The sequence below is a fragment of the Lethenteron reissneri genome, unplaced genomic scaffold, assembly GCF_015708825.2.
Source record: "Lethenteron reissneri isolate LAM-NWPU_2019-01 unplaced genomic scaffold, ASM1570882v1 scaffold_1293, whole genome shotgun sequence".
NCBI lineage: Eukaryota > Metazoa > Chordata > Hyperoartia > Petromyzontiformes > Petromyzontidae > Lethenteron > Lethenteron reissneri.
The window spans coordinates 92,910-120,198 of record NW_026890996.1 but is presented as its reverse complement, the minus strand read 5'-3'; the positions used below and the strand labels follow the sequence as shown (position 1 = coordinate 120,198).

The 27,289-nt window shown below is 52.3% G+C and overlaps 2 protein-coding genes across 3 annotated transcripts; one reads left to right on the top strand and one right to left on the bottom strand.

Moving 5' to 3' along the window:
* On the bottom strand, window positions 1-16,402 carry LOC133361920 (baculoviral IAP repeat-containing protein 3-like). 2 transcript variants are annotated; one of them, XM_061580894.1, is made up of 4 exons: window positions 16,335-16,402; window positions 3,145-3,680; window positions 1,936-1,987; window positions 1-1,371 (listed from the first exon to the last, which is right to left on the bottom strand). In XM_061580894.1, the coding sequence occupies exons 2-4, from the start codon at window positions 3,469-3,471 to the stop codon at window positions 1,175-1,177; spliced, it is 576 nt and encodes a 191-aa protein (XP_061436878.1). In that variant the 5' UTR covers window positions 3,472-3,680; window positions 16,335-16,402; the 3' UTR covers window positions 1-1,174. The 2 variants fall into 2 exon arrangements, with proteins under 2 accessions (XP_061436878.1, XP_061436879.1); XM_061580895.1 differs by having other exon boundaries at window positions 1,936-1,969.
* Window positions 13,496-24,539, top strand: LOC133361925 (protein LSM14 homolog A-A-like). Its single transcript, XM_061580900.1, has 7 exons — window positions 13,496-13,518; window positions 17,670-17,964; window positions 19,078-19,235; window positions 20,550-20,691; window positions 21,790-22,014; window positions 23,159-23,264; window positions 24,431-24,539. Exons 2-7 carry the CDS (start codon window positions 17,844-17,846, stop codon window positions 24,519-24,521), a joined length of 843 nt encoding a protein of 280 aa, XP_061436884.1. The 5' UTR covers window positions 13,496-13,518; window positions 17,670-17,843; the 3' UTR covers window positions 24,522-24,539.
* The last annotated feature ends 2,750 nt before the right edge of the window (window positions 24,540-27,289 follow it).

The following is a 27,289-nucleotide window of genomic DNA, read 5'->3' as shown; positions in this document are numbered from 1 at the left end:
TTACTATGTTCTCATATATATTTTGCTGACAGTTTCACCTGAAGTCAGAAGCTTGTGTTGCCTCCGAAACGTCGGGATTTTTATTCTTTTATTTTTATTAATTTAAATTTCATTTTTTACCTAAGTGACTTTACCGAAAAAAATAAGAGTATGAATCCTTGCAGTCACGAAAGCTTCAAATCTAGAATCCCCTAAAATTATTTCTCACGCGACAGAGAGGGAAAAAAACCCGCCACTTTTTAGAAACAAAAGCACAAAGCGGTCCACACACAGCCCAAAAATCACCCATCCACCGCCGTGTAGCGAGTAGCAGCAGCTGTGAAGGCTACCGGCACTTATAAATGTAATAACTCACAAATGTAAAATTGTTTTACACACGGAAACTTTGCGTAACATTCCAATTCAAATAAAGGTTACAGAACAGTCTTTAACATAACTTCTTCACTTCAAGTCTGGCATCAAACGCCTTCAAATCACCGCACTCGTGTTAACGCTTTCCCATGCCACCATTGCATTGTGTCCCACAGAGTTGTAAGTGTAATAACTCACAAATGTATATTCGCCTTAAAATCACCGCAATCTTTGACCCTTCCACCCATTGCATTGTGTCCCACAGAGTTGTAAGTGTAATAACTCACAAATGTATATTTGCCTTAAAATCACCGCAATCTTTGACCCTTAAACCCATTGCATTGTGTCCCACAGAGTTGTACATGTAATAACTCACAAATGTATATTCGCCTTAAAATCACCGCAATCTTTGACCCTTCCACCCATTGCACTGTGTCCCACAGAGTTGTAAATGTAATAACTCACAAATGTATAAATTGTTAACAAATAAACTTTGCGTACCATCCTGGTTAAAGTACAAATTAAAGAACAGCCTTAAACTTCACTTCTTCACTTTCAAAGTCTGACATCGTACGCCTTCAAATCACCACACTCTGATCGTTATCAATGAACCCTTTCACATTCCGGAAACCAAAAAATAAGCTGATCTATGGGTGGAGGGCGGTGGCCGAGTTAAATTGCCCTCCCCGTGCCTCTCACCGCTTGCCAGCGACCGGCCTATGTCTCGCAACGGGAGAGGGAGGAGGGGTTAATCAACTAACTGGCCCCAACGGTCGGAATCCCGGGCGGTCGTTTCTCTCTCTTCCTTCCCACGGCCGTCCGCCTAAGCCATGATGGCCCGGAGCGCCCTTCTCACGGCCACGCGGCACACGGGACACTCGCTCAGGGAGAGGGCGCAGTGGCCGCACGTCACCACGTGTCTGCACGGCGTGAAGATGATGGACACCTCGTGCTCCATGCACACTTTGCAGGACAGCCGCTCTTCCAGCTTGTCCAGAAGCTCCTCGACCGATGGCGATGCTGTGGACAAAGTGCGCGCACAGACACACACGCACACACACAGAGACACACACACACAGACACACACGCACACACACAGAGACACAGAGACACACACGCACGCACAGACGCAAGCACACACACACAGACACGCACGCACACACACAGAGACACAGAGACACACACGCACGCACAGACGCAAGCACACACAAACAGACACACACGCACACACACAGAGACAGAGACACACACGCACGCACAGACGCAAGCACACACACACAGACACACACACTTTCAGCGGTTTCAAAAATGATCATCAGACTGCTTACATATGGGGCGCAAAGGTGGCGAGATGCTGACCACCTCGTCTGGTCGTGGGTTCAATCGTGACCCTGATGCGACGCCTGTTGAAGTATATCTAGAGCCTGCGTCTCCCTCGTCATCACCGTGGCTATGAGATGTTAACCACCTCGCCTCGTATACATGAGGTCGTGACCCTCACCTGGTTCAGACTCTCACCTGTATCAGACCCTCACCTGTATCAGGTGAGGGTCTGATAAAGTGCGCAGGGATCCGTCGCCTTACCGTGCTCAATCTCCGCAGTTGTACTCTGCGGCGTCTGTCCCGGTAGTTGAGCCTCAAAACGAGAAATAAAATGAACATCTCGTCAGTAAGAATCATCGCCGGTGTCACACAGAGCCGACAAAATGGATAAAATACGCGAGCGACGACCGATCGCGTTCAAAACAATTGCAACTTTTTGCACCGTTACTCTGTGCTCAATTTGCAATTGGCATTTCGGCAAACCAAACCAATCCGCGCTAATGACGGGGGCAGGGCAGCTGCAGACGGCTCAAAATCGTGGAGCATCCTTAAATATCTTTATCAAGTTACCATTTTCCCTGGATCTCTATGCCAAAAACCCAGATTATAGTTCTATATAGTTATAGAGTACATTTAATCTGGCTGTCGCCTGATGAAGATCGTTGTTGTAATTACTGGTCAAACGTCGTACTCAGATTCTAAATGTTGTGGCTTGGCTCTCCAACACACCGCTGCGTGCTGTACTAGTATTATACACTATACACTACTCCACTATACACTACTATATTTACAATAAGCATATTGGTAATAAAACCACATTATTTTTACCCCTGAATGATTAACAACATTTCGTTTTTAATTGAAAAAAATACGACCACGAATGTATCTCAATAGATTCAAAAAGTCAAAGAGTCTCCACTTGATAATTGTTTATTTACCCTTCTATCTGGCAACAAAACTGACACCTTTTTTACGAGGAGTCATGTTTACATAGACCACAATACCTGCAGTCATAATGCAAACAAAAAACACAACTCTGATAATGTGCACTGTCCTTGAAGTTGAGTTGTGCGCCTTTTGGCGTCATCTGGTCCAACCCATGTGAGACTAGGCTCTAAGGAAAGCTGTCTCGGGTGTGGACCAATCAACTTCAAGGACAGTGCATACATTATCAGAGTTATGTTTTTTGTTTGCATTATGACTGCAGGTATTGTGGTCAATGCAAACATGACTCCTTGTAAAAAAGATGTTAGTTTTGTTGCCAGATAGAAGGGTAAAAAAACAATTATCATATTTTTACTGGCAAATGAGGTTCCAATGGAGTCTCCACTTGTTCGCCATCGATGTCGAAACATGCCTGGAATCATCTCCAGTCGGTACCCAGAGCCCAGAGGCACATTAGGAAGGACCCGCATCGCCCCAAACGAGCGATGTCAGAACGTCACCGGCGCCCTCTCTGGCGTCACCCACCTTGAGAGCACAGGCGGGGAAGTGCCTGGCGTGCTCCCGGACGGGGTCGTCTCCCGCCTTCCAGCGATGCATCATCCCGCCGCAGCGGAAACAGGCCACCAGGTCGTCGGGACCCACGCGGTAGAGTCCGGCCCGCGCCAAGTCCGCGGACCGCACGGGGGACGACTCGGGCCACCCCTCGGAGAAGGACAGCAGCCTGGCCGCTTCGGCGTGCATCTCCGAGGCCGACGGCGGCGGTGGGATCCGGTCCGAGCGGGACACCGGGGGAGCGGGGCGTCTCGCTGCCGACGCCCTGCGAAAGGCCCGTGTCTCTATGACGCGCGACATCGACCGAGCGGAAAGGATACGGGGCAATTTTGGGGAGAAGAAGTCGTCGTGCGAATGCTTTTGCAACGGACAAGTTGGCCCGGGCTCTCTTGTGGAAGATCACTCGAGAAACGTCGAGCCTTCTCCTCCTTTCCGGCGTGAAAGAGACGGGTAGTTTAAACACCGGCGATGGGAAATGGCACGACTCCTGTTGTCACTCTCGATAGCTCCTGAATACGGGAAGAAAAAGTTGGGCGGCAAGTGTCATTAAAAACGGACATCTTTTAGTGACTTGAAACCTTGGTTTAAACAATTCATCCATTACAGGTTTTGTGGGGTTAGATCGCGTAAATATATTAATGTTAAATCCGCCACCACCCGACACAGCCAACTAGTAAGGGTTGTCACGTAAACAGAACAACCTCTATTATGGATGATATTGGTCGCCAAAGCCTACGTGTTAAAAAGTTAAACAGTTCAGTCTGTCACTTCTGACAAACGTTTGCACAGCAATAAAAGGGCACACAAAGTCTGGATGGTCCTGTAGCAAACGGAGTTTTGAGGGTTATCTGGTGTGAGAAAAAACAACACTACCCATAGACTCAGCACCGCACCATAGACTCAACACTGCACCATAGACTCACACTGCCCAGACTCAGCACTGCACCATAGACTCAGCACTGCCCCATAGACTCAACACTGCACCATAGACTCAACACTGCACCATAGACGCAACACTGCACCATAGACTCAACACTGTACCATAGACTCAACACTGCCCATAGACTCAACACTGCACCATAGACTCAACACTGCACCATAGACTCAGCACTGCCCATAGACTCAACACTGCCCATAGACTTGAAGTACCGGTGAAGACGCTTGACGCCGAGGTTGAGGCACACGTATATTTATTTCACAATACGACAGTGGGCATATACACACTCGAGGGGGTATCGGCCCCCTCACCCGTATAACTCGGGATACACCCCTAGCTAACTCTGTCCTAGCCCCGAATCCTCCACTAATGGGCTAGGGGAGGCTAACTGGCCCGACACTGGTAAGTCGGGCCCGATACCCGGAGTTCCAGACCAGCTCTTACAAGAGCACCGGCTCTGGCTTTCGGGACCACGCCGCTGGCTCAGTCCTGTCCGGCCCTGAAAAGGACATCGAACTAGGGGAGTCCAGGGCTCTATCTAATACGTCTTCAGTCTTCTTCCCTTAGCTTAAACATAACTGACTCGAGCCCTTTGAACATCCCCTTTTATACCCAACCCCTCCCTGAGGGGTGGGGCCCCGGGGGATCATAACGTTCGAACCAGCCCCCCCCAGGGTGTCTGGCTCGGACGTCGTAGAGGGCACCTCCTCGTGTACTTACGTAGCCCCGCCCACTGTGTTTGTTTTCCATAGGCTGCCATGCATAACGGGCCCTCTCTTTAACCCCCCTACATCACCCCCCCCCCCCCCCGCATAGCTTGCAGCCGTCCCGGCTGCCAACATACAAAAATGACAATAAAAGTGCATTTACACCTTGACCGCGCGTGTGCCTCACTATTTTTCAACAATAACAAGAACAGCAACAAGAACACAACAAAATGCAACAGCAAGAAGAGAAAACAACCCGACGCACCCCCCCTTGAATAAATACGAATTCCGTAAAAAAAACAACCTATATACAATTTGCAGGGAACCCACCATACACACAACACCAGGTGAACCCAACGTATGTACATTTCAATGGGCAGGGAACACACCACCCACACAACACACAATGAACCAAACATATGTACATTCAATGGGCAGGGAACACACCACCCACACAACACACGATGAACACAACCTATGTACACATCTTCCGGCCTCATAACAGTCTGCGCATTTTTGCGCGCGTCCTTGCCGCGGGCCCCTCACACGGGGTAACCCCGGGTGGCGGACCGTCAGGTGGCAATTGTCCGTCCCGGAGTGAGTCCTCATCCGATGCCGCGCGACCGTCGGTATCCCCAGGAGGGGTGGTCGGGCGTGAGCCCGTCAGTCCTGATGCACCTGGAGGTGGCACGGCCGGCAAGGCATTAGGTGAGAACGACGGAGACGGACCCAATGAGTCGGTCGACCCCCCACACGTTTGGCCACGCATGTGTGAAGTGGGTTTGTGTACCGCAACGAAGGGTTTTAACCTAGAGGGGTGCACGAACCATCGCCGCTTCCCCCATTTAATGCGCACGCACTGTGGTCGCAAAACTTCGACCACCTCCACAGGGCCCCGCCACGGCCGCACGAGCTTAGAGGAGGTAGCCAGTGGCACTTGGGGACAGTGCAGCCATGCCTTGTCCCCCGGCTTCCACTGTATCATGTGCGCCCGACCCAGCCTGAGGCGCTCATTCGCCTTTTGACGGAGGTCCGAGTTTAGCATTGCAGCATCCCGCGCCTCTGTTAATTTGGCCAGATTAAATTTGACGTGGTCAGCCAATTTAGTTTTCCCTTGCGGTTCGGGGATCTGCAGCTGGGCGCGAACAGGCGGGTCGGGTTCGCGACCGTACATGAGGTAAAAGGGGGAAAATCCCGTAGCTGCATGGGGTGCCATCCGGTATGCCGCCAAGACCCCTTGAATATGCAGGTCCCAGTCAGTCTGTGAGTCCGAGACCTGCTGTGACATCATTGACGTAATGGTGCGATGCAGGCGCTCGACCATCCCGTCAGTTTGCGGGTGATACGGGGAGGTACGAATTTTCTTCGTGCCTAGGAGGTCACAGACTTGTTTGAGTAATTTACCGGAAAAATTTCTGCCCTGGTCGGTCAGCAGCCGCTCCGGAGCACCTTTGTCCAGGACGTATCCCTGAACAAAGGCCTCCACGATGGCTGCTGCCGACTGGTTGGCAAGGGGCCAGGCCATAGGCCAGCGTGTAAAATACTCGACACCAGTCAACAAATACCTATTGCCCCTGGGGGTGGCGGGAAATGGGCCCAAAATGTCCAGCGCGACAAGCTCATTTATTCTGGACACTTTGATCGATTGCAAGGGCGGGTTAGACTCCCGCGCCGGCGGTTTCCGTTGCGCACACCGAGGGCATGATCCCAATAGATCCCCAACATCCCTCGTCATGCCAGGCCAAAAAAAATCAAGTTGTAGCAGTGCAAGAGTCTTTTGGGTCCCCAGGTGTAATAGGCGCTCATGCGCGGCCCACACCACCTTGCCTCGCAACCCAGAAGGGACCACCAGCCGATGTCGCTGGGATTTCCCGTCCCAATGCATCAGCAGACCTTGCACCATTTCCCATGCATCCGAATCACCCTTCACACGCTCAGCACCCCCGACGCGACGACGCCACCCGAGGAGGGAGGTATCCTCCATCTGGAGGCGCCCCCATTCAGTGACGGGCAACCCCAACAGGGAATCTCTTCCCTGTTGTTCGATCGAATTAGTAATTAATGTTTCGTCGTCGTCGGTGGCTGCCAAGACCGGAACCGATGCGTCCCCTGAAGGCCTGCAACGTCCCGACCCCAGGAGGCATGCACATTCCGAGGTGGTTGGCATGCGCGACAGAGCGTCCGCATTCGTATGGCGAACGCCCTTACGGTAGGTGGTTTCAAAATCAAAGTCCTGGAGAACCTCCAACCATCGAGACAACTGTCCCGATGGTTGTTGAACTCGCAGGGCATACTGTAGTGCCGCATGATCTGTGCGGACGGTGAAATGCCGACCGTACAGATATGGGCGATACTGTTGGATGAAATAGACAATTGCCAACAGTTCCCTACGGGTGACACAATATCTTTGCTCCGCAGGAGACAACACCCGACTACCGTACGCGACCACCCGTTCCACGCCATCAACCACCTGGGAAAGCACACCCCCAATACCCGTGTTGCTCGCATCGGTGTCGAGCAAAAAGGGCTTAGAAAAATCGGGGTAAACCAAGGGAGGGGCTTTTACCAGGGCGTCCCGAAGGGAGCAGAAAGCAGCCTCCTCCTCTTGACCCCAGTGGAACCGAACCCCTTTAGATGTTAAAGCGTGCAGGGGTTTGGCAATTGTCGCAAAATCAGCGACGAACCGTCGGTAATACGACGCGAACCCAATGAAACTCCTGACCTCTCCCACCGAGGTGGGAGTCGGCCAGGAGCTGACACACTGCGTTTTGGCGGGATCGGTAGCAATACCTGAGCGTCCCACGATGTGCCCCAAATAACGCACCGAATCGCGCAACAAATGGCATTTTTGGGGTTTGAATTTCAAATTAGCAGCCCGCATCTTTAGGAAAACCGCCCGCAACCTCTGGAGATGTTCGTCAAAAGTTTTACCAAAGACGATAACGTCATCCAAATAAATGAGGCACGACTCCCATTGCAATCCAGCCAAAACCAATTCCATCAAACGCTGGAAAGTTGCCGGCGCTGAGTGTAAGCCCATCGGCAACCGGTTGAATTGGAAAAGGCCGTGCGGTGTACGGAAAGCAGTTTTAGGCTTTGAATCATCGTCCAGAGGAAGCTGCCAGAATCCCGAAAGTAAATCGAGTGTGGAAAAGAATCGCGCTCCCGCCAAGGCGTCCAGCGATTCATCCATCCGAGGGAGCGGGTATGCGTCGGCAACCGAAATTTTGTTAAGGCGCCGAAAATCAACGCAAAACCGCAACGATCCGTCCTGCTTTTTAACCAGGACGATCGGCGCTCCCCAAGGGCTGGTGGAAGGAGAAATGATGTCGGCGGCCAACATGTCATCAATAGCCGATTTGACATGGTCCTTTTCGGCGGGACTCAACCGAAACGTGTCAATATGGTGACGCAGCAGGTGAGTACAACCCAAATCGTATTTATTCCGACTAAAAACGTCGGAAAATTCCCGCAGTAGTGTTTTAAGTTGTTGACGCTCTGAATCTGACAGGTCCGTCGATCCCGCACAAAGCGCCTCGAGCCACCCTTCATCGCTGTCCGAATGCGGTCGCGGCGCAGGGACAACGCTGACGTGATTTGCGACGGTTTCCTCACATGGCACCGGCGTTGCGTGAGCAAGCACGGTTCCCTGTGGGACCACCACCGTCTGCGAGCCCACATTGAGGACCGCGATGAAGGGTTCACCGTCCCCTCTTACTATGGTCTGGGCCGGAAGTAAATGAGGTCCACTAACCCCGGCCCTAGACGGCCCCAGCAGAACCCCTTGGGCCGCAATACCCTTAGCGAAGGGTCGCCGAAGTTTCAATGGAATCAACATTTGTGCCCCCGGAGAGACGCGCACCGTTCTCTCTACGAATGCCGGCACTGTCGCGAACGCCGTCCGAGTCGTAACGGGTGATGGCAAAAACGCCATGCGTCTGCCCGACGGGAGCTCAATGCATCCCTGGTCGATTAATATCCTAATCGGCATTTTGGCCAGGAAGTCCGTCCCCAGCAGGCACGGAACCGCCAGCGAGGAGGAAACAAAAATCGGCCCAGACAATTTAATTTCCCCAACACAAATTTGGGCCCGAATTTGTCCGATGATGCCAAGTGAGCCCCCGTTAGCCGCATAGAATGGTACGTTAACAGGCATCAAAGGACGGCTCTGGACAGGGAGAATATTGTATATTAACTCCGAAATAATGGTCGCCGATGCTCCCGTATCGACCAGGATGCGCACTTCAACCCCGTCGATGTGCCCCACAACGGCCGACGACCCCGACGATGCGGCTACCACACGATCGGCCAGCACGGACCACTGGCCGGGTTCGATATGAGTACCCAGAGTGGTGCGTGATGGTGCGATGGTGCGCGATATCGGCCCCCCTCTCGTTGCGGTGTTTGAGTGCGTGACGGGCGTGTGCGTGGGCCAAACATGTGGGGTGCCGCGACTCGCCGGGTTATGATGGTGGAGCTTGTGATGAGGCCCGTCGTCCCGTTGAGGTGTCGTCCCGCGCTGACGAGGAGAGCGGCACCCCGAGGCGACGTGGCCCCGGACGCCGCAGTTAAAACACCGCGGGAGCGCCGTCGGAGGTGACGGATGGTCGGAACGGCCCGACCCGTCCCGGCCCGACCGTGCTCCCGTCGCCTGTTGCCGTCGGTGGTCGACGGCGTAGAGCTCCTCCGTCGGAAGGGTGGCTGCAGCCACCGCACGCCCCGCCGATGCCCTGCTGGCTTTCCGCCGGAGCGACAGGAGGTTTGCGTAGAGGAGCCGCGCCGCCTGGAGCGATGTCATTTCCGCGTCCTCCTGCGCGACGACAGCGATGTCAAGGTCGTCTGCCAGGAGGAGGATTTTCTCCGTGACCATAGCATCCACGCCGTCGTCGTCCATACGAGGAAAGGCCGACTTAGCCATCGCCAGGAGGCTCGTCCGGTATGCTAGGGGCGACTCCTTCTCACCCCGCTTGCGGTCGTAAAATTGCTGTCGGCATTCGGCTGATGGTCCATAGACCCCGCCCAGCAGCTGTAGCGCCATCGGTAACGTAGACCGCTTCTCTCTCGGCGCCGATGTGAGTGCGGCGAGCGCGTCGCCGTCGAGGAGCGCCGGCAGCGCACAGAGAGCCTCCTCATCGGACCATTTCGCCATCTCCTGATGGGCGAGGAAACGTCGGCGAAACCCGGCCCAGTCTCCCTCCGCGCCGATGAACTCCTTCAGCGGGGGCAGTCTCTGATGAAGCGCAGCGGTTGTTGTAGACTCCCGCAGGCAGATGTCACCACCACTCGGCTGTGCGTCGGTGCGAACGGCCGATGGGATCGCCTGTCGCGGTTGTGATGACGCACCCTCCGGCGGTGATGACGCTGCAGCTCCAGCGACGGCGATGTCGGAGCAGATGTTCAGGCTGGCCACGCCCTGAACAGCTGTAGCGTCGATGGCGGGAATTTCAAATTCGGACTGCTCCGAAATGGCGGGAAGGCGCCCTGGTCGTTGGCTCGCCTCGCCCCGTGTTGGATCACCGGCCCCCAATCGCGTGATGGTCTCCAGCGTGGCGGCAGCGGCATACAGCAGCTCCGCCAGCCTCCCGTGAGCCAGCCGTAACGCGTCTGACTGCGGCCCCTCTTCATTTCGATGCCCCGGTAAGGAGGCGTCAGGCCCCGGCTGCACCATGTCTTGTGGAGCCGTCTCGGGCTCGACGATCTCGGCAGTGTCTTCCTCCTGCGGTACTTTTGCCCGCGCTGTTTTCCGCGTGTCCATGTTCGAATTACTTCTGACACCAGTTGAAGTACCGGTGAAGACGCTTGACGCCGAGGTTGAGGCACACGTATATTTATTTCACAATACGACAGTGGGCATATACACACTCGAGGGGGTATCGGCCCCCTCACCCGTATAACTCGGGATACACCCCTAGCTAACTCTGTCCTAGCCCCGAATCCTCCACTAATGGGCTAGGGGAGGCTAACTGGCCCGACACTGGTAAGTCGGGCCCGGTACCCGGAGTTCCAGACCAGCTCTTACAAGAGCACCGGCTCTGGCTTTCGGGACCACGCCGCTGGCTCAGTCCTGTCCGGCCCTGAAAAGGACATCGAACTAGGGGAGTCCAGGGCTCTATCTAAGACGTCTTCAGTCTTCTTCCCTTAGCTTAAACATAACTGACTCGAGCCCTTTGAACATCCCCTTTATACCCAACCCCTCCCTGAGGGGTGGGGCCCCGGGGGATCATAACGTTCGAACCAGCCCCCCCCAGGGTGTCTGGCTCGGACGTCGTAGAGGGCACCTCCTCGTGTACTTACGTAGCCCCGCCCACTGTGTTTGTTTTCCATAGGCTGCCATGCATAACGGGCCCTCTCTTTAACACCCCTACAGACTCAACACTGCACCATAGACTCAACACTGCCCATAGACTCAACACTGCCCATAGACTCAACACTGCACCATAGACTCAGCACTGCCCATAGACTCAACACTGCACCATAGACTCAACACTGCACCATAGACTCAACACTGCCCATAGACTCAACACTGCACCATAGACTCAACACTGCCCATAGACTCAACACTGCCCCATAGACTCAACACTGCACCTGCAAATCATCTGCAAATCACGGACTGGACGTTAGAGGACACTCCTTACCTCACGTTTTCTCTCACAAGTGGTGAGATCACATCCCTAGCGGGTCGTCATCGTCGATAATTTATCAATAAAAATCCATCGCAGGCGTCTGCATCCCCCCAACGAATTTTAAAATATCACGACGTTTCGGAGGCAACACAAGCTTCCGTCTTCAGGTGGAACCGTCACAGCACGATTGCTGTATCAAGTAAATTATATTTTTATATTACTTTTATTAATTTAGATTTCTCACCTACGTGACTTTACCGAAAAAACCAGAGAGTACGACTCATTGCAGTCACCAAAGCTTTAAATCTAGAATGAGGCTGGGCGCTACCCATGGGCTGTTCGCTGGGGATCATCAACAGGGCTTCACTAATTCTAGATTTGAAACATTCGTGACTGCAAGTATTCATATTCTTGGTTCTTTCGGTAAAGTCACGTAGAATGGAAATAATAAAATAATAAAAATAAAACATAATAAAATAATTCTCACGACGTTTCGGCCACAACGCAAGCAGCCGTCCTCAGACGCTGTCGCCTCGACAGACCTGGTTTTCACCTGAGGACGGCTGCTTGCGTTGTGGCCGAAACGTCGTGAGAATTGTTTTATTATGTTTTATTTGTATTATTTTATTACTTCCCTTCTACGTGACTTTACCGAATGAACCAAGAAGATGAATCCCTGCAGTCACGAAACCCACCACCATCACCACCATCACCACCATCACCATCATCACCATCACCACCATCACCACCTCCACCACAACCACCACCACCTCAACCACCACCACCATCACCACCTCCACAACCACAACCATCACCACCACCATCACCACCTCCACCCCCCACCATCATCATCACCACCATCACCACCACCTCCACCACCATCACCACCACCACCACCACCCTCACCACCACCACGCTCACCACCTCCTCCACCTGCTTCTGTGAGGCTATATTGCATGCACAATAGTGACTTACCGCGCACACTGAAACTGTACCGCACGCACCGTGCACACTGTACGTGCTGCTGTGTGTACACAGTGCACACTGTACGTGCTGCTGTGTGTACAGTGCACACTGTACGTGCTGCTGTGTGTACACAGTGCACACTGTACGTGCTGCTGTGTGTACAGTGCACACTGTACGTGCTGCTGTGTGTACACAGTGCACACTGTACGTGCTGCTGTGTGTACACAGTGCACACTGTACGTGCTGCTGTGTGTACACAGTGCACACTGTACGTGGTGCTGTGTGTACACAGTGCACACTGTACGTGCTGCTGTGTGTGCACAGTGCACACTGTACGTGGTGCTGTGTGTGCACAGTGCACACTGTACGTGGTGCTGTGTGTGCACAGTGCACACTGTACGTGCTGCTGTGTGTACACAGTGCACACTGTACGTGCTGCTGTGTGTACACAGTGCACACTGTACGTGGTGCTGTGTGCACAGTGCACACTGTACGTGGTGCTGTGTGCACACTGTACGTGGTGCTGTGTACACAGTGCACACTGTACGTGGTGCTGTGTGTACAGTGCACACTGTACGTGCTGCTGTGTGTACACAGTGCACACTGTACGTGCTGCTGTGTGCACAGTGCACACTGTACGTGGTGCTGTGTGCACACTGTACGTGGTGCTGTGTGCACAGTGCACACTGTACGTGGTGCTGTGTGCACACTGTACGTGGTGCTGTGTGCACAGTGCACACTGTACGTGCTGCTGTGTGTACACAGTGCACACTGTACGTGCTGCTGTGTGCACAGTGCACACTGTACGTGGTGCTGTGTGCACAGTGCACACTGTACGTGCTGCTGTGTGCACAGTGCACACTGTACGTGGTGCTGTGTGCACAGTGCACACTGTACGTGGTGCTGTGTGCACAGTGCACACTGTACGTGGTGCTGTGTATGCACATTACGTACAGAGAGATACGGGGAGAGACACGGGGGGAGAGACACGGGGAGAGACACGGGGAGAAAGACAAGGTGGAGAGTGAGAGACACGGTGGAGAGAGACACGGGGAGAGAGATGGGGCGAGATGAGGAGGGATGGGGAGAGAGAGACAGAGCGAGTACTGTTAAGGTAGTGAATGCACCACCACGACCACCACCACCTCGAACCACCATCATCATCACCACCACAACCACTATCACCACCACCATCACCTCCACTATTACAATCACCAACTCCACGACCATCACCACCACCATCACCACGACCATAACCACCTTTACAACCATCACCACCTCAACCACCACCATCACCACCACCATCACCACCATCACCACCACCATAACCACCATCATCACTACCACCACCATCACCACCACCATCACCACCACTACAACCATCACCACCTCCACAACCATCACCATCACCACCACCACCATCACCACCATCTCCACCACCATCACCACCACCATCACCACCTCCACAACCATCACCACCTCCACAACCATCACCACCACCATCATCACCACCATCACCACCTTTACAACCCTCACCACCTCAACCACCATCACCACCACCATCACCACCACGACCACCATCACCACCATCACCACCATAACCACCATCATCACCACCACCACCATCACCACCACCTCCACCACCACCATCACCACCACCACCACCATCACCACCACCACCACCACCACCTCCACCTCAACCACCATCACCAGCATCACCACCATCACCACCATCACCGCCACCACCATCACCACCACCACCATCACCACCACCATCACCGCCACCACCATCGCCGCCACCACCATCGCCACCACCATCACCGCCACCACCATCACCGCCACCACCATCACCATCATCACCACCATCAGCACCACCACCATCACCATCATCACCATCATCACCACCACCACCATCATCACCATCATCACCATCATCACCACCACCACCATCATCACCATCATCACCATCATCACCACCACCACCACCACCATCATCACCATCATCACCACCATCACCACCACCACCATCATCACCATCACCACCACCATCACCACCACCACCATCACCACCATCTCCACCACCATCACCACCACCATCACCACCTCCACAACCATCACCACCTCCACAACCATCACCAACACCATCATCACCACCATCACCACCTTTACAACCCTCACCACCTCAACCACCATCACCACCACCATCACCACCACCACCACCATCACCACCATCACCACCATAACCACCATCATCACCACCACCACCATCACCACCACCTCCACCACCACCATCACCACCACCTCCACCACCACCATCACCACCACCACCACAACCATCACCACCACCACCTCCACCTCAACCTCAACCACCATCACCAGCATCACCACCATCACCACCATCACCGCCACCACCATCACCACCACCATCACCGCCACCACCATCACCGCCACCACCATCACCACCACCATCATCACCACCATCAGCACCACCACCACCATCATCACCATCATCACCATCATCACCACCACCACCATCATCACCATCATCACCATCATCACCACCACCACCACCACCATCATCACCACCATCACCACCACCACCATCATCACCATCATCACCATCATCACCACCACCACCACCATCATCACCATCATCACCACCATCACCACCATCATCACCATCATCACCACCATCACCACCATCATCACCACCATCACCACCACCACCATCATCACCATCATCACCATCATCACCATCACCACCACCACCACCATCATCACCATCATCACCACCATCACCACCATCACCACCACCACCATCATCACCATCATCACCACCATCACCACCATCACCACCATCATCATCACCATCATCACCATCATCACCACCATCACCACCATCATCATCACCACCACCTCCACCACCACCATCACCACCACCTCCACCACCACCATCACCACCACCACCACAACCATCACCACCACCACCTCCACCTCAACCTCAACCACCATCACCAGCATCACCACCATCACCACCATCACCGCCACCACCATCACCACCACCATCACCGCCACCACCATCACCGCCACCACCATCACCACCACCATCATCACCACCATCAGCACCACCACCACCATCATCACCATCATCACCATCATCACCACCACCACCATCATCACCATCATCACCATCATCACCACCACCACCACCACCATCATCACCACCATCACCACCACCACCATCATCACCATCATCACCATCATCACCACCACCACCACCATCATCACCATCATCACCACCATCACCACCATCATCACCATCATCACCACCATCACCACCATCATCACCACCATCACCACCACCACCATCATCACCATCATCACCATCATCACACCACCACCACCATCATCACCATCATCACCACCATCACCACCATCACCACCACCACCATCATCACCATCATCACCACCATCACCACCATCACCACCATCATCATCACCATCATCACCATCATCACCACCATCACCACCATCATCATCACCATCATCACCACCATCACCACCATCACCACCACCATCACCACCACCATCACCACCATCACCACCACCATCATCACCATCATCACCACCATCACCACCATCACCACCATCATCATCACCATCATCACCATCATCACCACCATCACCACCATCATCATCACCATCATCACCACCATCACCACCATCACCACCACCATCACCACCATCACCACCACCATCATCACCATCATCACCACCATCACCACCATCACCACCATCATCATCACCATCATCACCATCATCACCACCATCACCACCATCATCATCACCACCATCACCACCATCACCACCATCACCACCACCATCACCACCACCATCACCACCATCACCACCACCATCACCACCACTCACCTTCTCTCTGTGTCTCTCTCGCTCCGCACCTCAATCCACTCCCTCCACTCGCCCTCACACCAACAAACTCCCCCCACCCACAAGTGGCCACGTGACTGCCCCTCCCCCCATCACGTGACTGCCCCTCCCCCCCATCACGTGACTGCCCCTCCCCCCCATCACGTGGTGGGGGTCAAAAATCGTCCCTTCAATATTTTTCACTCCCCACCACCACCACCACCCACCACCACCACCACCCCCCACCACCACCACCACCCCCACCACCCCCACCACCCCCCACCACCACCACCCCCACCACCCCCCACCACCACCACCCCCCCACCACCCCCACCACCACCCCCCCCACCACCACCACCCCCCACCACCACCCCCCCCCCCCACCACCACCACCCCCACCACCCCCCACCACCACCCCCCACCACCCCCCACCACCACCACCCCCCACCACCCCCACCACCCCCCACCACCACCACCCACCACCCCCACCACCCCCCACCACCCCCACCACCCCCCACCACCACCACCCCCCACCACCCCCACCACCACCCCCACTACCCCCACCCCCCACCACCACCCCCACCACCCGCCAACACCACCACCCCCCACCACCCGCCAACACCACCACCCCCCACCACCCCCCACCACCCCCACCACCACCCCCCACCACCACCCACCACCCCCCACCACCCCCACCACCACCCCCACCACCACCAGGAGGGGTGAGGGGCGGGGGGCGGGGGGCGAGGGGGGCGGGGTTTGGGGATGAACTCAAGTGACCCGACAGATGTTGAGCGCAATTCTTTGTTTATTTCGGTAACGTCGCGTAGATAGGGAACACAATATTAATAATAAAATAGTAAAATATAAAAATGTAATAAAATACCAAAAAATAAATTAACAAATAAATAAATAATACCCCCGTTGACAGGAAGAGGGAAAAAAATCCCCTCCCCCACAATTTGGCGCCCTTTGCACGACGCGACTCGGTGAGCAGCTCAGTTCAAACGGCGTGAACACGCGGGACGCATCGTGGGTGATCACCATCAACATCAACAACATCATCATCAACAACATTAACTACATCATCAACAACATCATCAACAACATCATCACCACCAACAACAACATCATCAACAACATTAACTACATCATCAACAACAACATCATCATCAACAACATTAACTACATCATCAACAACATTAACTACATCAACAACAACAACATCATCATCAACAACATCAACAACACCATCATCATCAACAACATCATCAACACAATCACCATCATCACCTCCTCCTGCCCGGCCCCACCCTCCCCTCTTGTTGTCTCCCGCAGCTCGAGCCGGCGGCGGCTACGAGCAGCAGCAGCATCATCATCAGCAGCAGGAGCAGCAGCATCATCAGCAGCAGCAGCATCATCATCAGCAGCATCATCAGCAGCAGCATCATCAGAATCATCATCAGCAGCATCATCAACATCAGCATCATCAGCAGCAGCAGCATCATCATCATGGCCACGTGGACGCTGTGCTTGGGCAGCAGGACCAGCTTGATCTCCATGGCCGGCATCCGCTACGAGGGCACCCTGAGCGGGGTCAACACGGACGACTGCACCGTCGCCTTGGCCAAAGGTCACGCACGGGGGGGTGGGGGGGGGGTCACGGGTCAAAGGGGGTGAGGGTTTAAACACTTCCCTGCTCCTGCGGAGGGAGCTGCTAGGAACACGTTGGCCAGGGTCAACGACGGTGACCAGGGCGTGGGGCGTGCTGTGTTCTGCAAACATGGCCGACTGTGAGGGCGGGCAGCACAAGGCGGCGTGAGTAGGTGAAACGTTGAGTTTTATAAGGGCACCACGGGGTGAGCAGCCCCTCCCCACTCAGCCCCTCCCAACCCAGCCCCTCCCACCCCCCACCCAGCCCCACCCTCCCCACCCAGCCCCTCCCAACCCAGCCCCTCCCACCCCCCACCCAGCCCCACCCTCCCCACCCAGCCCCACTGCAGGGATTCATCTTCTTGGTTCTTTCGGTAAAGTCACGTAGAAGGGAAATAATAAAATAATAAAAATAAAACATAATAAAATAATTCTCACGACTTTTCGGCCACAACGCAAGCAGCCGTCCTCAGGTGAAGAACAGGTCTGTCGAGAAGACAGAGTCTGAATGACACGCCCCAGGCTTGGAACGTCTATTTAAGCTTAGAGTCGTGGCATCTCTTCAGAAAGGTGAGAGACTCGATTATCCCGGAGTTTGTTGAAGGATCTTAAAGTTTTGTGTTCTTCACCTGAGGACGGCTGCTTGCGTTGTAGCCGAAACGTCGTCAGAATTATTTTATTACGTTTTATTTTTATTATTTTATTACTTCCCTTCTACGTGACTTTACCGAAAGAACCAAGAAGATGAATCCCTGCAGTCACGAAAGCTTTAAATCGAAAAAAGTCAGTGATTGCTTTCGTGTTAAAATACGGTGCTGTATTTTAGGATAGTGTGTTTACAATATCATTTTACGTAGATATCCACATTCACTTAATATTTTTCTTCCGCAAGTTTTTTTTGAAAATGCAATATTTGACATCATCTCAAAAACCCGATGTGATAGACAAAAACCGACGCCAGGGTTGGGATGAAACGCACGACCTCCGATAGACACCAGGCGAGGTGGTTCACTTCTCACCACGGTGGCGCCCACACACCCACCACCACCACGGCACCGTTAGCGGCGTTAGCGGCGTCTTTGTGCGTGCGCAGTGCGTGTGTGCGGCACGGAGGGTCGCCCCGCCGAGCGAGCCGTCGCCCCTCGCGAGGAGATCTACGACTACATCATCTTCCGTGCCAGCGAGATCAAGGACCTGGCGGAGTTGGGGTGCCCGCTCTCCGCTCTGCACCCCCACCTGGCCGTCGTGCAGGTGAGAGGGGGGCAGCCGTTCTCTTCGCCGCCAAACTGGTTGGTTACTTTAGCGGGCAGGACCCCACCGAGATATTTAACTCTGATCATTGGTTGTTTACCCTGTAATCTGGCAACAAAACTGACACCTTTTTTTACAAGGAGTCGTGTTTGCATTGACCACAATACCTGCGGTCGGAATGCAAACAAAAAACACAACTCTGATAATGTATGCACTGTCCTTGAAATTGATTGGTCCATACCCGAGACAGCTTTCCTTAGAGCCTAGTCTCACATGGAGTTGGACAAGATGACTGCCAAAAGGCGCACAACTCAAAGACAATGCACCATCAGAGTATGAGAGCTCGGAGTAAAGCATTTACACCATTGGAACCTCATTTGCCAGTAGAAAAATATGATAATTGTTTTTTTACCCTTCTATCTGGCAACAAAACTGACACCTTTTTTACAAGGAGTCATGTTTGCATAGACCACAATACTTGCAGTTGGAATGCAAACAAAAAACATAACTCTGATAATGTACGCACTGTCCTTGAAGTTGATTGGTCCACACCCGAGACAGCTTTCCTTGAGGCCAGTCTCACATGGTGTTGGACCAGATGACGCCAAAAGGCTCACAACTCAAAACATGACTCCTTGTAAAAAAGGTGTCAGTTTTGTTGCCAGATAAAAGTGTAATAAAGGACTCGGACGCTTCTCTCTGACTTCGTGTCCTTTATTGGGTTCTTGTCTTTTCCCACACGGCACTCTCTTATAGACACTCTATTTGTAGCCCCCGGCTGCTATCGCTATTGTAGCCTCCTTCCTCTCCCTGCAGACTCTCTGCTTTCTCTATTGTAACCTCCTTCCTCTCCCTGCAGACTCGCTGCTGACTCCCTGTGCAGATCCCCGCTGCTTACTCTATATGCAGACCCTCTTGGCTGCTACTCCGTATGCAGACCCGCTGCTGACTCTGTATGCAGCCCCGCTGCTGACTGCAGCCTCCTCGCTGCTTCGGGTCGGTCACCGCTGGCCGACGGTGCCGATCCTCGCTCCCCGTGTCCGTGGCGATCTCGCCACCCTCCGCTTTCGCCCTTCGTGGCCTCTCTCGTTCCTGGTCTCCCATCACTCCCTTTCCTCTTCCGGTTCCCCTCCCTCTATAGCTTAACCCCTCTCCCCCACGTGACCTAACTCCTCCCCTCATGACGTCACTTCCGGAGGGCCGTTTACGCCCGCATTACAAAAGGATAAAAAACCAATTATCATATTTGTTGTTACTGGACACGCTACGATTGATCCCGTCGCTGCGTGACCACCCACCCTCGCCCCCGTCCAGTCCTCCTCGTCACGGGGCGCCCGCCCCCTGCGGGACACGCAGCACGGAGCCCGCGGCGGCCACGGGGGCGGCACGCGCGGAGCCCGCCGGCTCGTGCGGGACACGGCGGACGGGCGGCGGCCTGCACACGGAGGAGCCACAGGTACGGGCGGCGCGGTAAACGCTGGGGATGCAAAGGTGGCCGGGCGTTGTACCGCCCGCCCACCCGCCCCCCTCTTGCAGCCAGCAGCCTTTGCAGGTGCTCGCTAACGGAGCTTATCCTGACGTCGTACGGAAATCCGATGTTTTTTTATTTAAATCCTTTATATTAAGTTCACTTGCTTGCGCGCTTAGGACCGTGCAAATCTTTCGGCCGTTTTTTAACCCACTTCCCGTGATGCAATCGAGCTGATATTTTGCACACAGACTCGTTGTGCGTGACAATTTATGTTCGTGAATTTTTTTTCCAAAATTTTACACTTTTTAGGACAAAAATATTATATTTAATTACCAATTTCTTAATGCTGCCACGCAATCATCTGACCCATAGGTGGCAGCCATCTCAAGCCAGAGGACGAGAGGACTCTAGCCGCCACGCATATAAAGGATTTATAGTGAAAAACTTAGTTTTTACGGGTTATACTTGTTTAAATCCTTTATATTAAGTTAGCTTGCTTGCTTGCGCGCTTACGACCATGCAAAATTTTCGGTCGTTTTTTAACCCACTTCCCATGATCCGATCGAGCTGACATTTTGCACACAGACTCGTTGTGCGTGACAATTAATGTTCGTAAAAAAATTTCATATTTAATTTAAAATACCAATGTGATAAAAATGAAACTCTTACTCAAGAAAAACAGAAATGAATAATAAAATAAAACCGATGCCACGCATATAAAGGATTTATAGTGAAAAACACATGCACACACACACACGCGCACACACGCACTCACACACACTCACACACACACACGCACACACTCACACGCTCACACGCACACACACACACTCACACACGCACTCACACACTCACGCACACACTCACTCACGCACACACGCACACTCACACACGCACACACTCACGCACACACGCACACTCACACACACTCACACACACACACTCACACACACTCACACACACACAATCACACACACACTCACACACACTCACACACACACTCACACACACTCACACACACTCACACACACACTCACACACACACACTCACACACTCACACGCAGCTGCACTATCTCCCACAGCCGCGAGGAAGAGCGCCACGGTGGAGCGGGGGGTGCAGACGTCCCCCCAGCGTCAGCAGCGACGGTGTCGGAGCACGAAGCGGATTGCCGCCCAGACTCCCCGTGGGGCCCCGGAGCCGTGCGTTGAGTTGGACGCGGAGTTTGACTTTGCGAGCGCCAACGCGAAGTTGGACCGCGAGGCGCTGGACAGGGAGTTCCGGGGCAGGGAGGCCAAGCGGAGAGAAGGTGGGGCACTCACTCACACGCTGCCGCCACTGATCAACAACTAAGTCACGTAGGTAAAAAATTAAAATTAATAAAAGTAAAATAAAAAAAAATAAAAAATCACGACGTTTCGATTAATTTTAATTTTGCTGCTGTATCGTCAAAATAGAAATCTTGTCACTCAATTTTTAGAAACTTCCCAATGTGGTACCCACTGCAAACTTGGTAAAGCTGCGTCATACTGGGGTGGGGGAACTCACTCACACGCTGCCGCCACTCAACAACTCACTTCGTCCTCCGCTGCTGTATCGGCAAAATAGAAATCTTAGTAGTAGGTTTTTACCCTTTTAAACTGGTACAAAACTGACACCTTTATTCAAGGCATCATGTTTGCAATAACCACAACACAAGTAGTCAACAAAGCAAACAAAAAGAAGCAACTCTGATAATGATAATAATATGCACTGTCCTTATCATCATTATCAGAGTTGCTTCTTTTTGTTTGCTTTTTTGACTACTTGTGTTGTGGTTATTGCAAACATGATGCCTTGAATAAAGGTGTCAGTTTTGTACCAGTTTAAAAGGGTAAAAACCTACTACTATATTTTGCCAATGGTAAAAGAGATCTCATAGAATAGAAATCTTGTCACTCAATTTTGACACACTTCTCAATGTGGTACCGACTGCAAACTTGTCATCATCACGGTGGCTATGAGATGTTAACTACCTCGCCTGGTGTGCAGGAGGGCGTGGGTTCGATCCCAACCCTGACGATGCCTGCTGCTGTATATTTGGAGTTTGTGTGTTTCTCTCATCATCATCATCACGGTGGCTAGGAGATGTTGACTAACTAAATTACCTTAAAACCGTTGGAATACCTTATGCCAGTAAAAGTGTGTTGACCATCTTCTTGGATCTTTCGGTAAAGTCATCACGTAGAAGGGAAATAATAAAATAATAAAAATAAAACATTAAATAATTCTCACGACGTTTCGGCCACAACGCAAGCAGCCGTCCTCAGGCGAAGACCAGGTCTGTCGAGGAGACAGCGTCTGAATGTGTGTTGACCAGTGGAGTCTTGAGTTGGGTGGGGGGGGCGGATCTTTGTGTGTTTAATTGTCCAGGCCACCCCCTCACTTCTGCCGTTGCGTCTCCCCTTGAGCAGCGGACAAGCTGAGGGGTCCCCGCACGAGCTCCCCCGTCTTCCTGGACGGCTGCTTCTACGACAAAACCAGGAGCTTCTTTGACAACATTTCCAAAGACGGCGGGAGGTAACGGCCGCCTCTGCCACTCGCTCGTGGTGTGTGTGTGTTCTTGTTGGATCTCCTCGCCTTCAAGTGCAACGCCTGCTGGGGGAGGCGATGGGGGAGGCGGCAGTACAGCAAGCGGGCTCCGTCTCCGTCTGTGCGGAGATGGTGTTGCTGTTCCACCCCCACCCCCCACCTCGTGTATAGAAACTCACAAACGGAGTTGGCCTAACCATCCCATTATAGGATGACAGAGCTTGGGCAAATTGTTTGTGCCGTTCCTGGCACATCTGGAAAGTTTGGGCGTCGCAAAAATGTGTGACGTTAACTTGAATCGGCGCGCCAAAAAAAATTGCACGCCGCGTGAATTGCGTAGTTGCACTTGATTCGGAAAAAATCCCAGCCCCGAGAATAAGAGAAGGACGTGCAACTCTTTGACTGGGCACCAGACGAACATTTGTCTAGACGCAGGATGGCGTGGAGCCGTGCAGAGACCTCTCTGATGTCGGGTTTAGACCATTGGAACATCATTTGTCAGCAGTAGCAGAATATGATCATTGTTTTTTTACCCTTTTATCTGTCAACAAAACTGACACCTTTTTTACGAGGAGTCGTGTTTGCATTGACCACAATACCTGCGGTCATAATGCAAACAAAAAGACAACTCTGATAATGTATGCACTGTCCTTGAAGTTGATTGGTCCACACCCGAGACAGCTTTCCTTAGAGCCTAGTTTCACATGGGTTGGACCAGATGACGCATTATGGCTGCAGGTATTGTGGTCTATGCAAAGGTGTCAGTTTTGTTTGCCAGATAAAAGGGTAAAAAACCAATTATAATATTTTTTGCTGGCAAATGAGGTTCCAATGGTAGCCATTTGCCACCCTGGTGCGGCCGGGTACGGGTAGGCCGTGAGTCACTGGTGAGTCACCGTTTGTCACTCATTTCGGGTAGGGTACGGGTAGGGAACGGGTAGGGTACGGGTAGGGTACGGGTAGGGTACGGGTAGGGTACGGGTAGGGTACGGGTAATGAACGGGTAGGGTACGGGTAGGGTACGGGTACCCGTTTGCGACCCTGGTGCGGCCGGGTACGGGTAAGGAATCAAAACCCATCTGCGACCTCTGACCAGCCGTGCTCACCCCCCCACCCCCCGCCCCTCCCCCCTCCTCCTCCTCCCGCCCCGCCAGGAACTGCCGCGTGACGTTGGCGGAGCAGCGGCGCCTGAACGTGGCGACGTTCGGGGCGGACCTCCCCTCCTCTGGCCGAGGTGCAGCCTAGACAGGTGACGACCACGGTGACGGTGACAGCAGCTCGGCTTATTGGAGAGTATATTTAGTATATTGATGATACTGATGTAGTTTATATTTTAGTTTTTTTACGTGGTGGCTTAGTTGCTGCAGCTCCCATACTATTAACATTCCTTCCCTTTCTAGATTTGAAGCTTTCGTGACTGCAAGGATTCGTATTCTTAGGTTTTTTCGGTAAAGTCACGTAGGTAAAAAAAAAAATGTATTAATAAAAGTTACATAAAATAAAAATCACGACGTTTCGGAGGCAACACAAGCTTCCGGAAGCTTTTTTTATTTAACTTTTATTAATTTAAATTTTTTTACCTACGTGACTTTATCGAAAAAAACCTAAGAATATGATTCCTTCCCTTTATTAATGCTACCCCTACTCCCTCCCTTTGATGCTGCTAATCCTGCATAATATGACTTTGAAACCCCCCGCCCACCTCCTACACATTCCACAAGTAGTGACTAATCCCATATCTGAATTTCCTATAAATATACTACATTCCTCTGTTGATATGTGAGTCCCTTTGTCAAGGCGCTCTTCCTCCTCTAACCCAGCTTAAATATACGCTGCCAAGCTTAGTGGTGTTCATTCAGACGCTGTCTTTCCGGCTGCAACACGATAACGGAAGTCTGTTGATGTTGCTTGTGAGGTTCTCCTCGTGAGAACACGCTGCTCCGTGGAGGATGAGAGAGAGACCATTTGACGGGGTATGCCGATAGCATAAAAATGAGATGCGACGGACGGAGCAAATCTGAGATCAGATTTGAAATCGGCACCCTGAATTTAGTCCAGAACAGCTGCAAAAGTCCAGGCCAGAACTACATGTTGTTGTTTTGTTTTGTTGACCAGTGTGATATAATTTGCGTATTATATCGTGAACAACTTCTAAATCAAAGAGCGCTCGCACAGCTGCGTGGGTCTCACCCGGTGAGATAAAGATGTGGAGGAGTTTGTTTCAAACGGCAGTCGCTTGTCAACGCTCTCGTGCCCCACGTTAGAGATTGGATGACACGGAGAAATGTCGGCCACAATCGGCAATTCTCCAAGTGACAATCCAGCCCTTTGCGGGGTTTGACCACGATCTGTCGTGTTGCTTCTTGACGTCGCCAATGCCGCTCACTGCTGCTGTTGTTGTTGTTGTTGCAGGTTGCAGAGAACCACAGCTCACACCCAGAGCGTACACATATCGGGGGTTTGTTTGATTTAAGAAAAAATGTTGTTGGGTCTGAAGAAACGTTACGTTAAGGACTGCATGTGGGTTTCGATTTAAAGATTCTTTCGTGACTGCAGGGATTCATCTTCTTGGTTCTTTCGGTAAAGTCACGTAGAAGGAAAATAATAAAATAATAAAAACATAATAAAATACAATTCTCACCACGTTTCGGCCACAACGCAAGCAGCCGTCCTCAGGTGAAGAACAGGTCTGTCGGAAAGACAGCGTCTGTCTTTCCGACAGACCTGTTCTTCACCACAACGCAAGCAGCCGTCCTCAGGTGAAGAACAGGTCTGTCGGAAAGACAGCGTCTGTCTTTCCGACAGACCTGTTCTTCACCACAACGCAAGCAGCCGTCCTCAGGTGAAGAACAGGTCTGTCGGAAAGACAGCGTCTGTCTTTCCGACAGACCTGTTCTTCACCACAACGCAAGCAGCCGTCCTCAGGTGAAGAACAGGTCTGTCGGAAAGACAGCGTCTGTCTTTCCGACAGACCTGTTCTTCACCACAACGCAAGCAGCCGTCCTCAGGTGAAGAACAGGTCTGTCAGAAAGACAGCGTCTGAATGAACACCACCAAGCTTGGCAGCAATATACACAGCAATATACGCTGCCAAACCTGGTGGTGTTTCATTCAGACGCTGTCTTTCCGACAGACCTGTTCTTCACCTGAGGACGGCTGCTTGCGTTGTGGCCGAAACGTCGTGAGAATTGTATTTTATTATGTTTTATTATTTCCCTTCTACGTGACTTTACCGGAAGAACCAAAAAGTCTGCATGTGGGTTTTGTTAATTGATACGCGATTCTTGCAATGTTTATGGTGTGTACACAAGGTACACACCGCGTTTGGTTGAACACTTTAGACGTTTATAATTTTAAAGAAAGTTTTTTACTTTAGTCTAATGGATGAAGGCAAAACATGTCTGTTAAGTCGGACTTTAAATTGTTTCCTGAAATGGGTGCTTTTGTGCGACCGGTCTTAATCTGAAATGAGCATGGACATGACAATTTAATTGAGTTGTGTTTGTATTTCACAAGGCAGCATTAAATGTTGCGGAATTTATATTGGCGCATTGGCCGTGGTGAAGTGTCTGGCGAAGATTAAAGTTGACCGGCTGTTGGCTTTAGAACATTGCTTCTTTGAATTTACTGCGTTGCTTTAGATTGCTAGTGTGTGTAGTGTGTGTACTGTGTGTGTAGTGTGTGTGTAGTGTGTGTGTACTGTGTGTGTACTGTGTGTGTACTCTGTGTGTGTACTCTGTGTGTACACTGTGTGTGTGTACTGTGTGTGTGTGTACTGTGTGTGTGTACTGTGTGTGTGTAGTGTGTGTGTAGTGTGTGTGTACTGTGTGTGTGTACTCTGTGTGTGTGTAGTGTGTGTGTAGTGTGTGTGTAGTGTGTGTGTACTGTGTGTGTGTACTCTGTGTGTGTGTACTGTGTGTGTGTACTGTGTGTGTGTACTGTGTTAATTTGTGTCTGACCAGCTAGTTGTGCCTCTGGCTTGTTCCATCTGGCCCGGCCCTCTAGCTGCTACC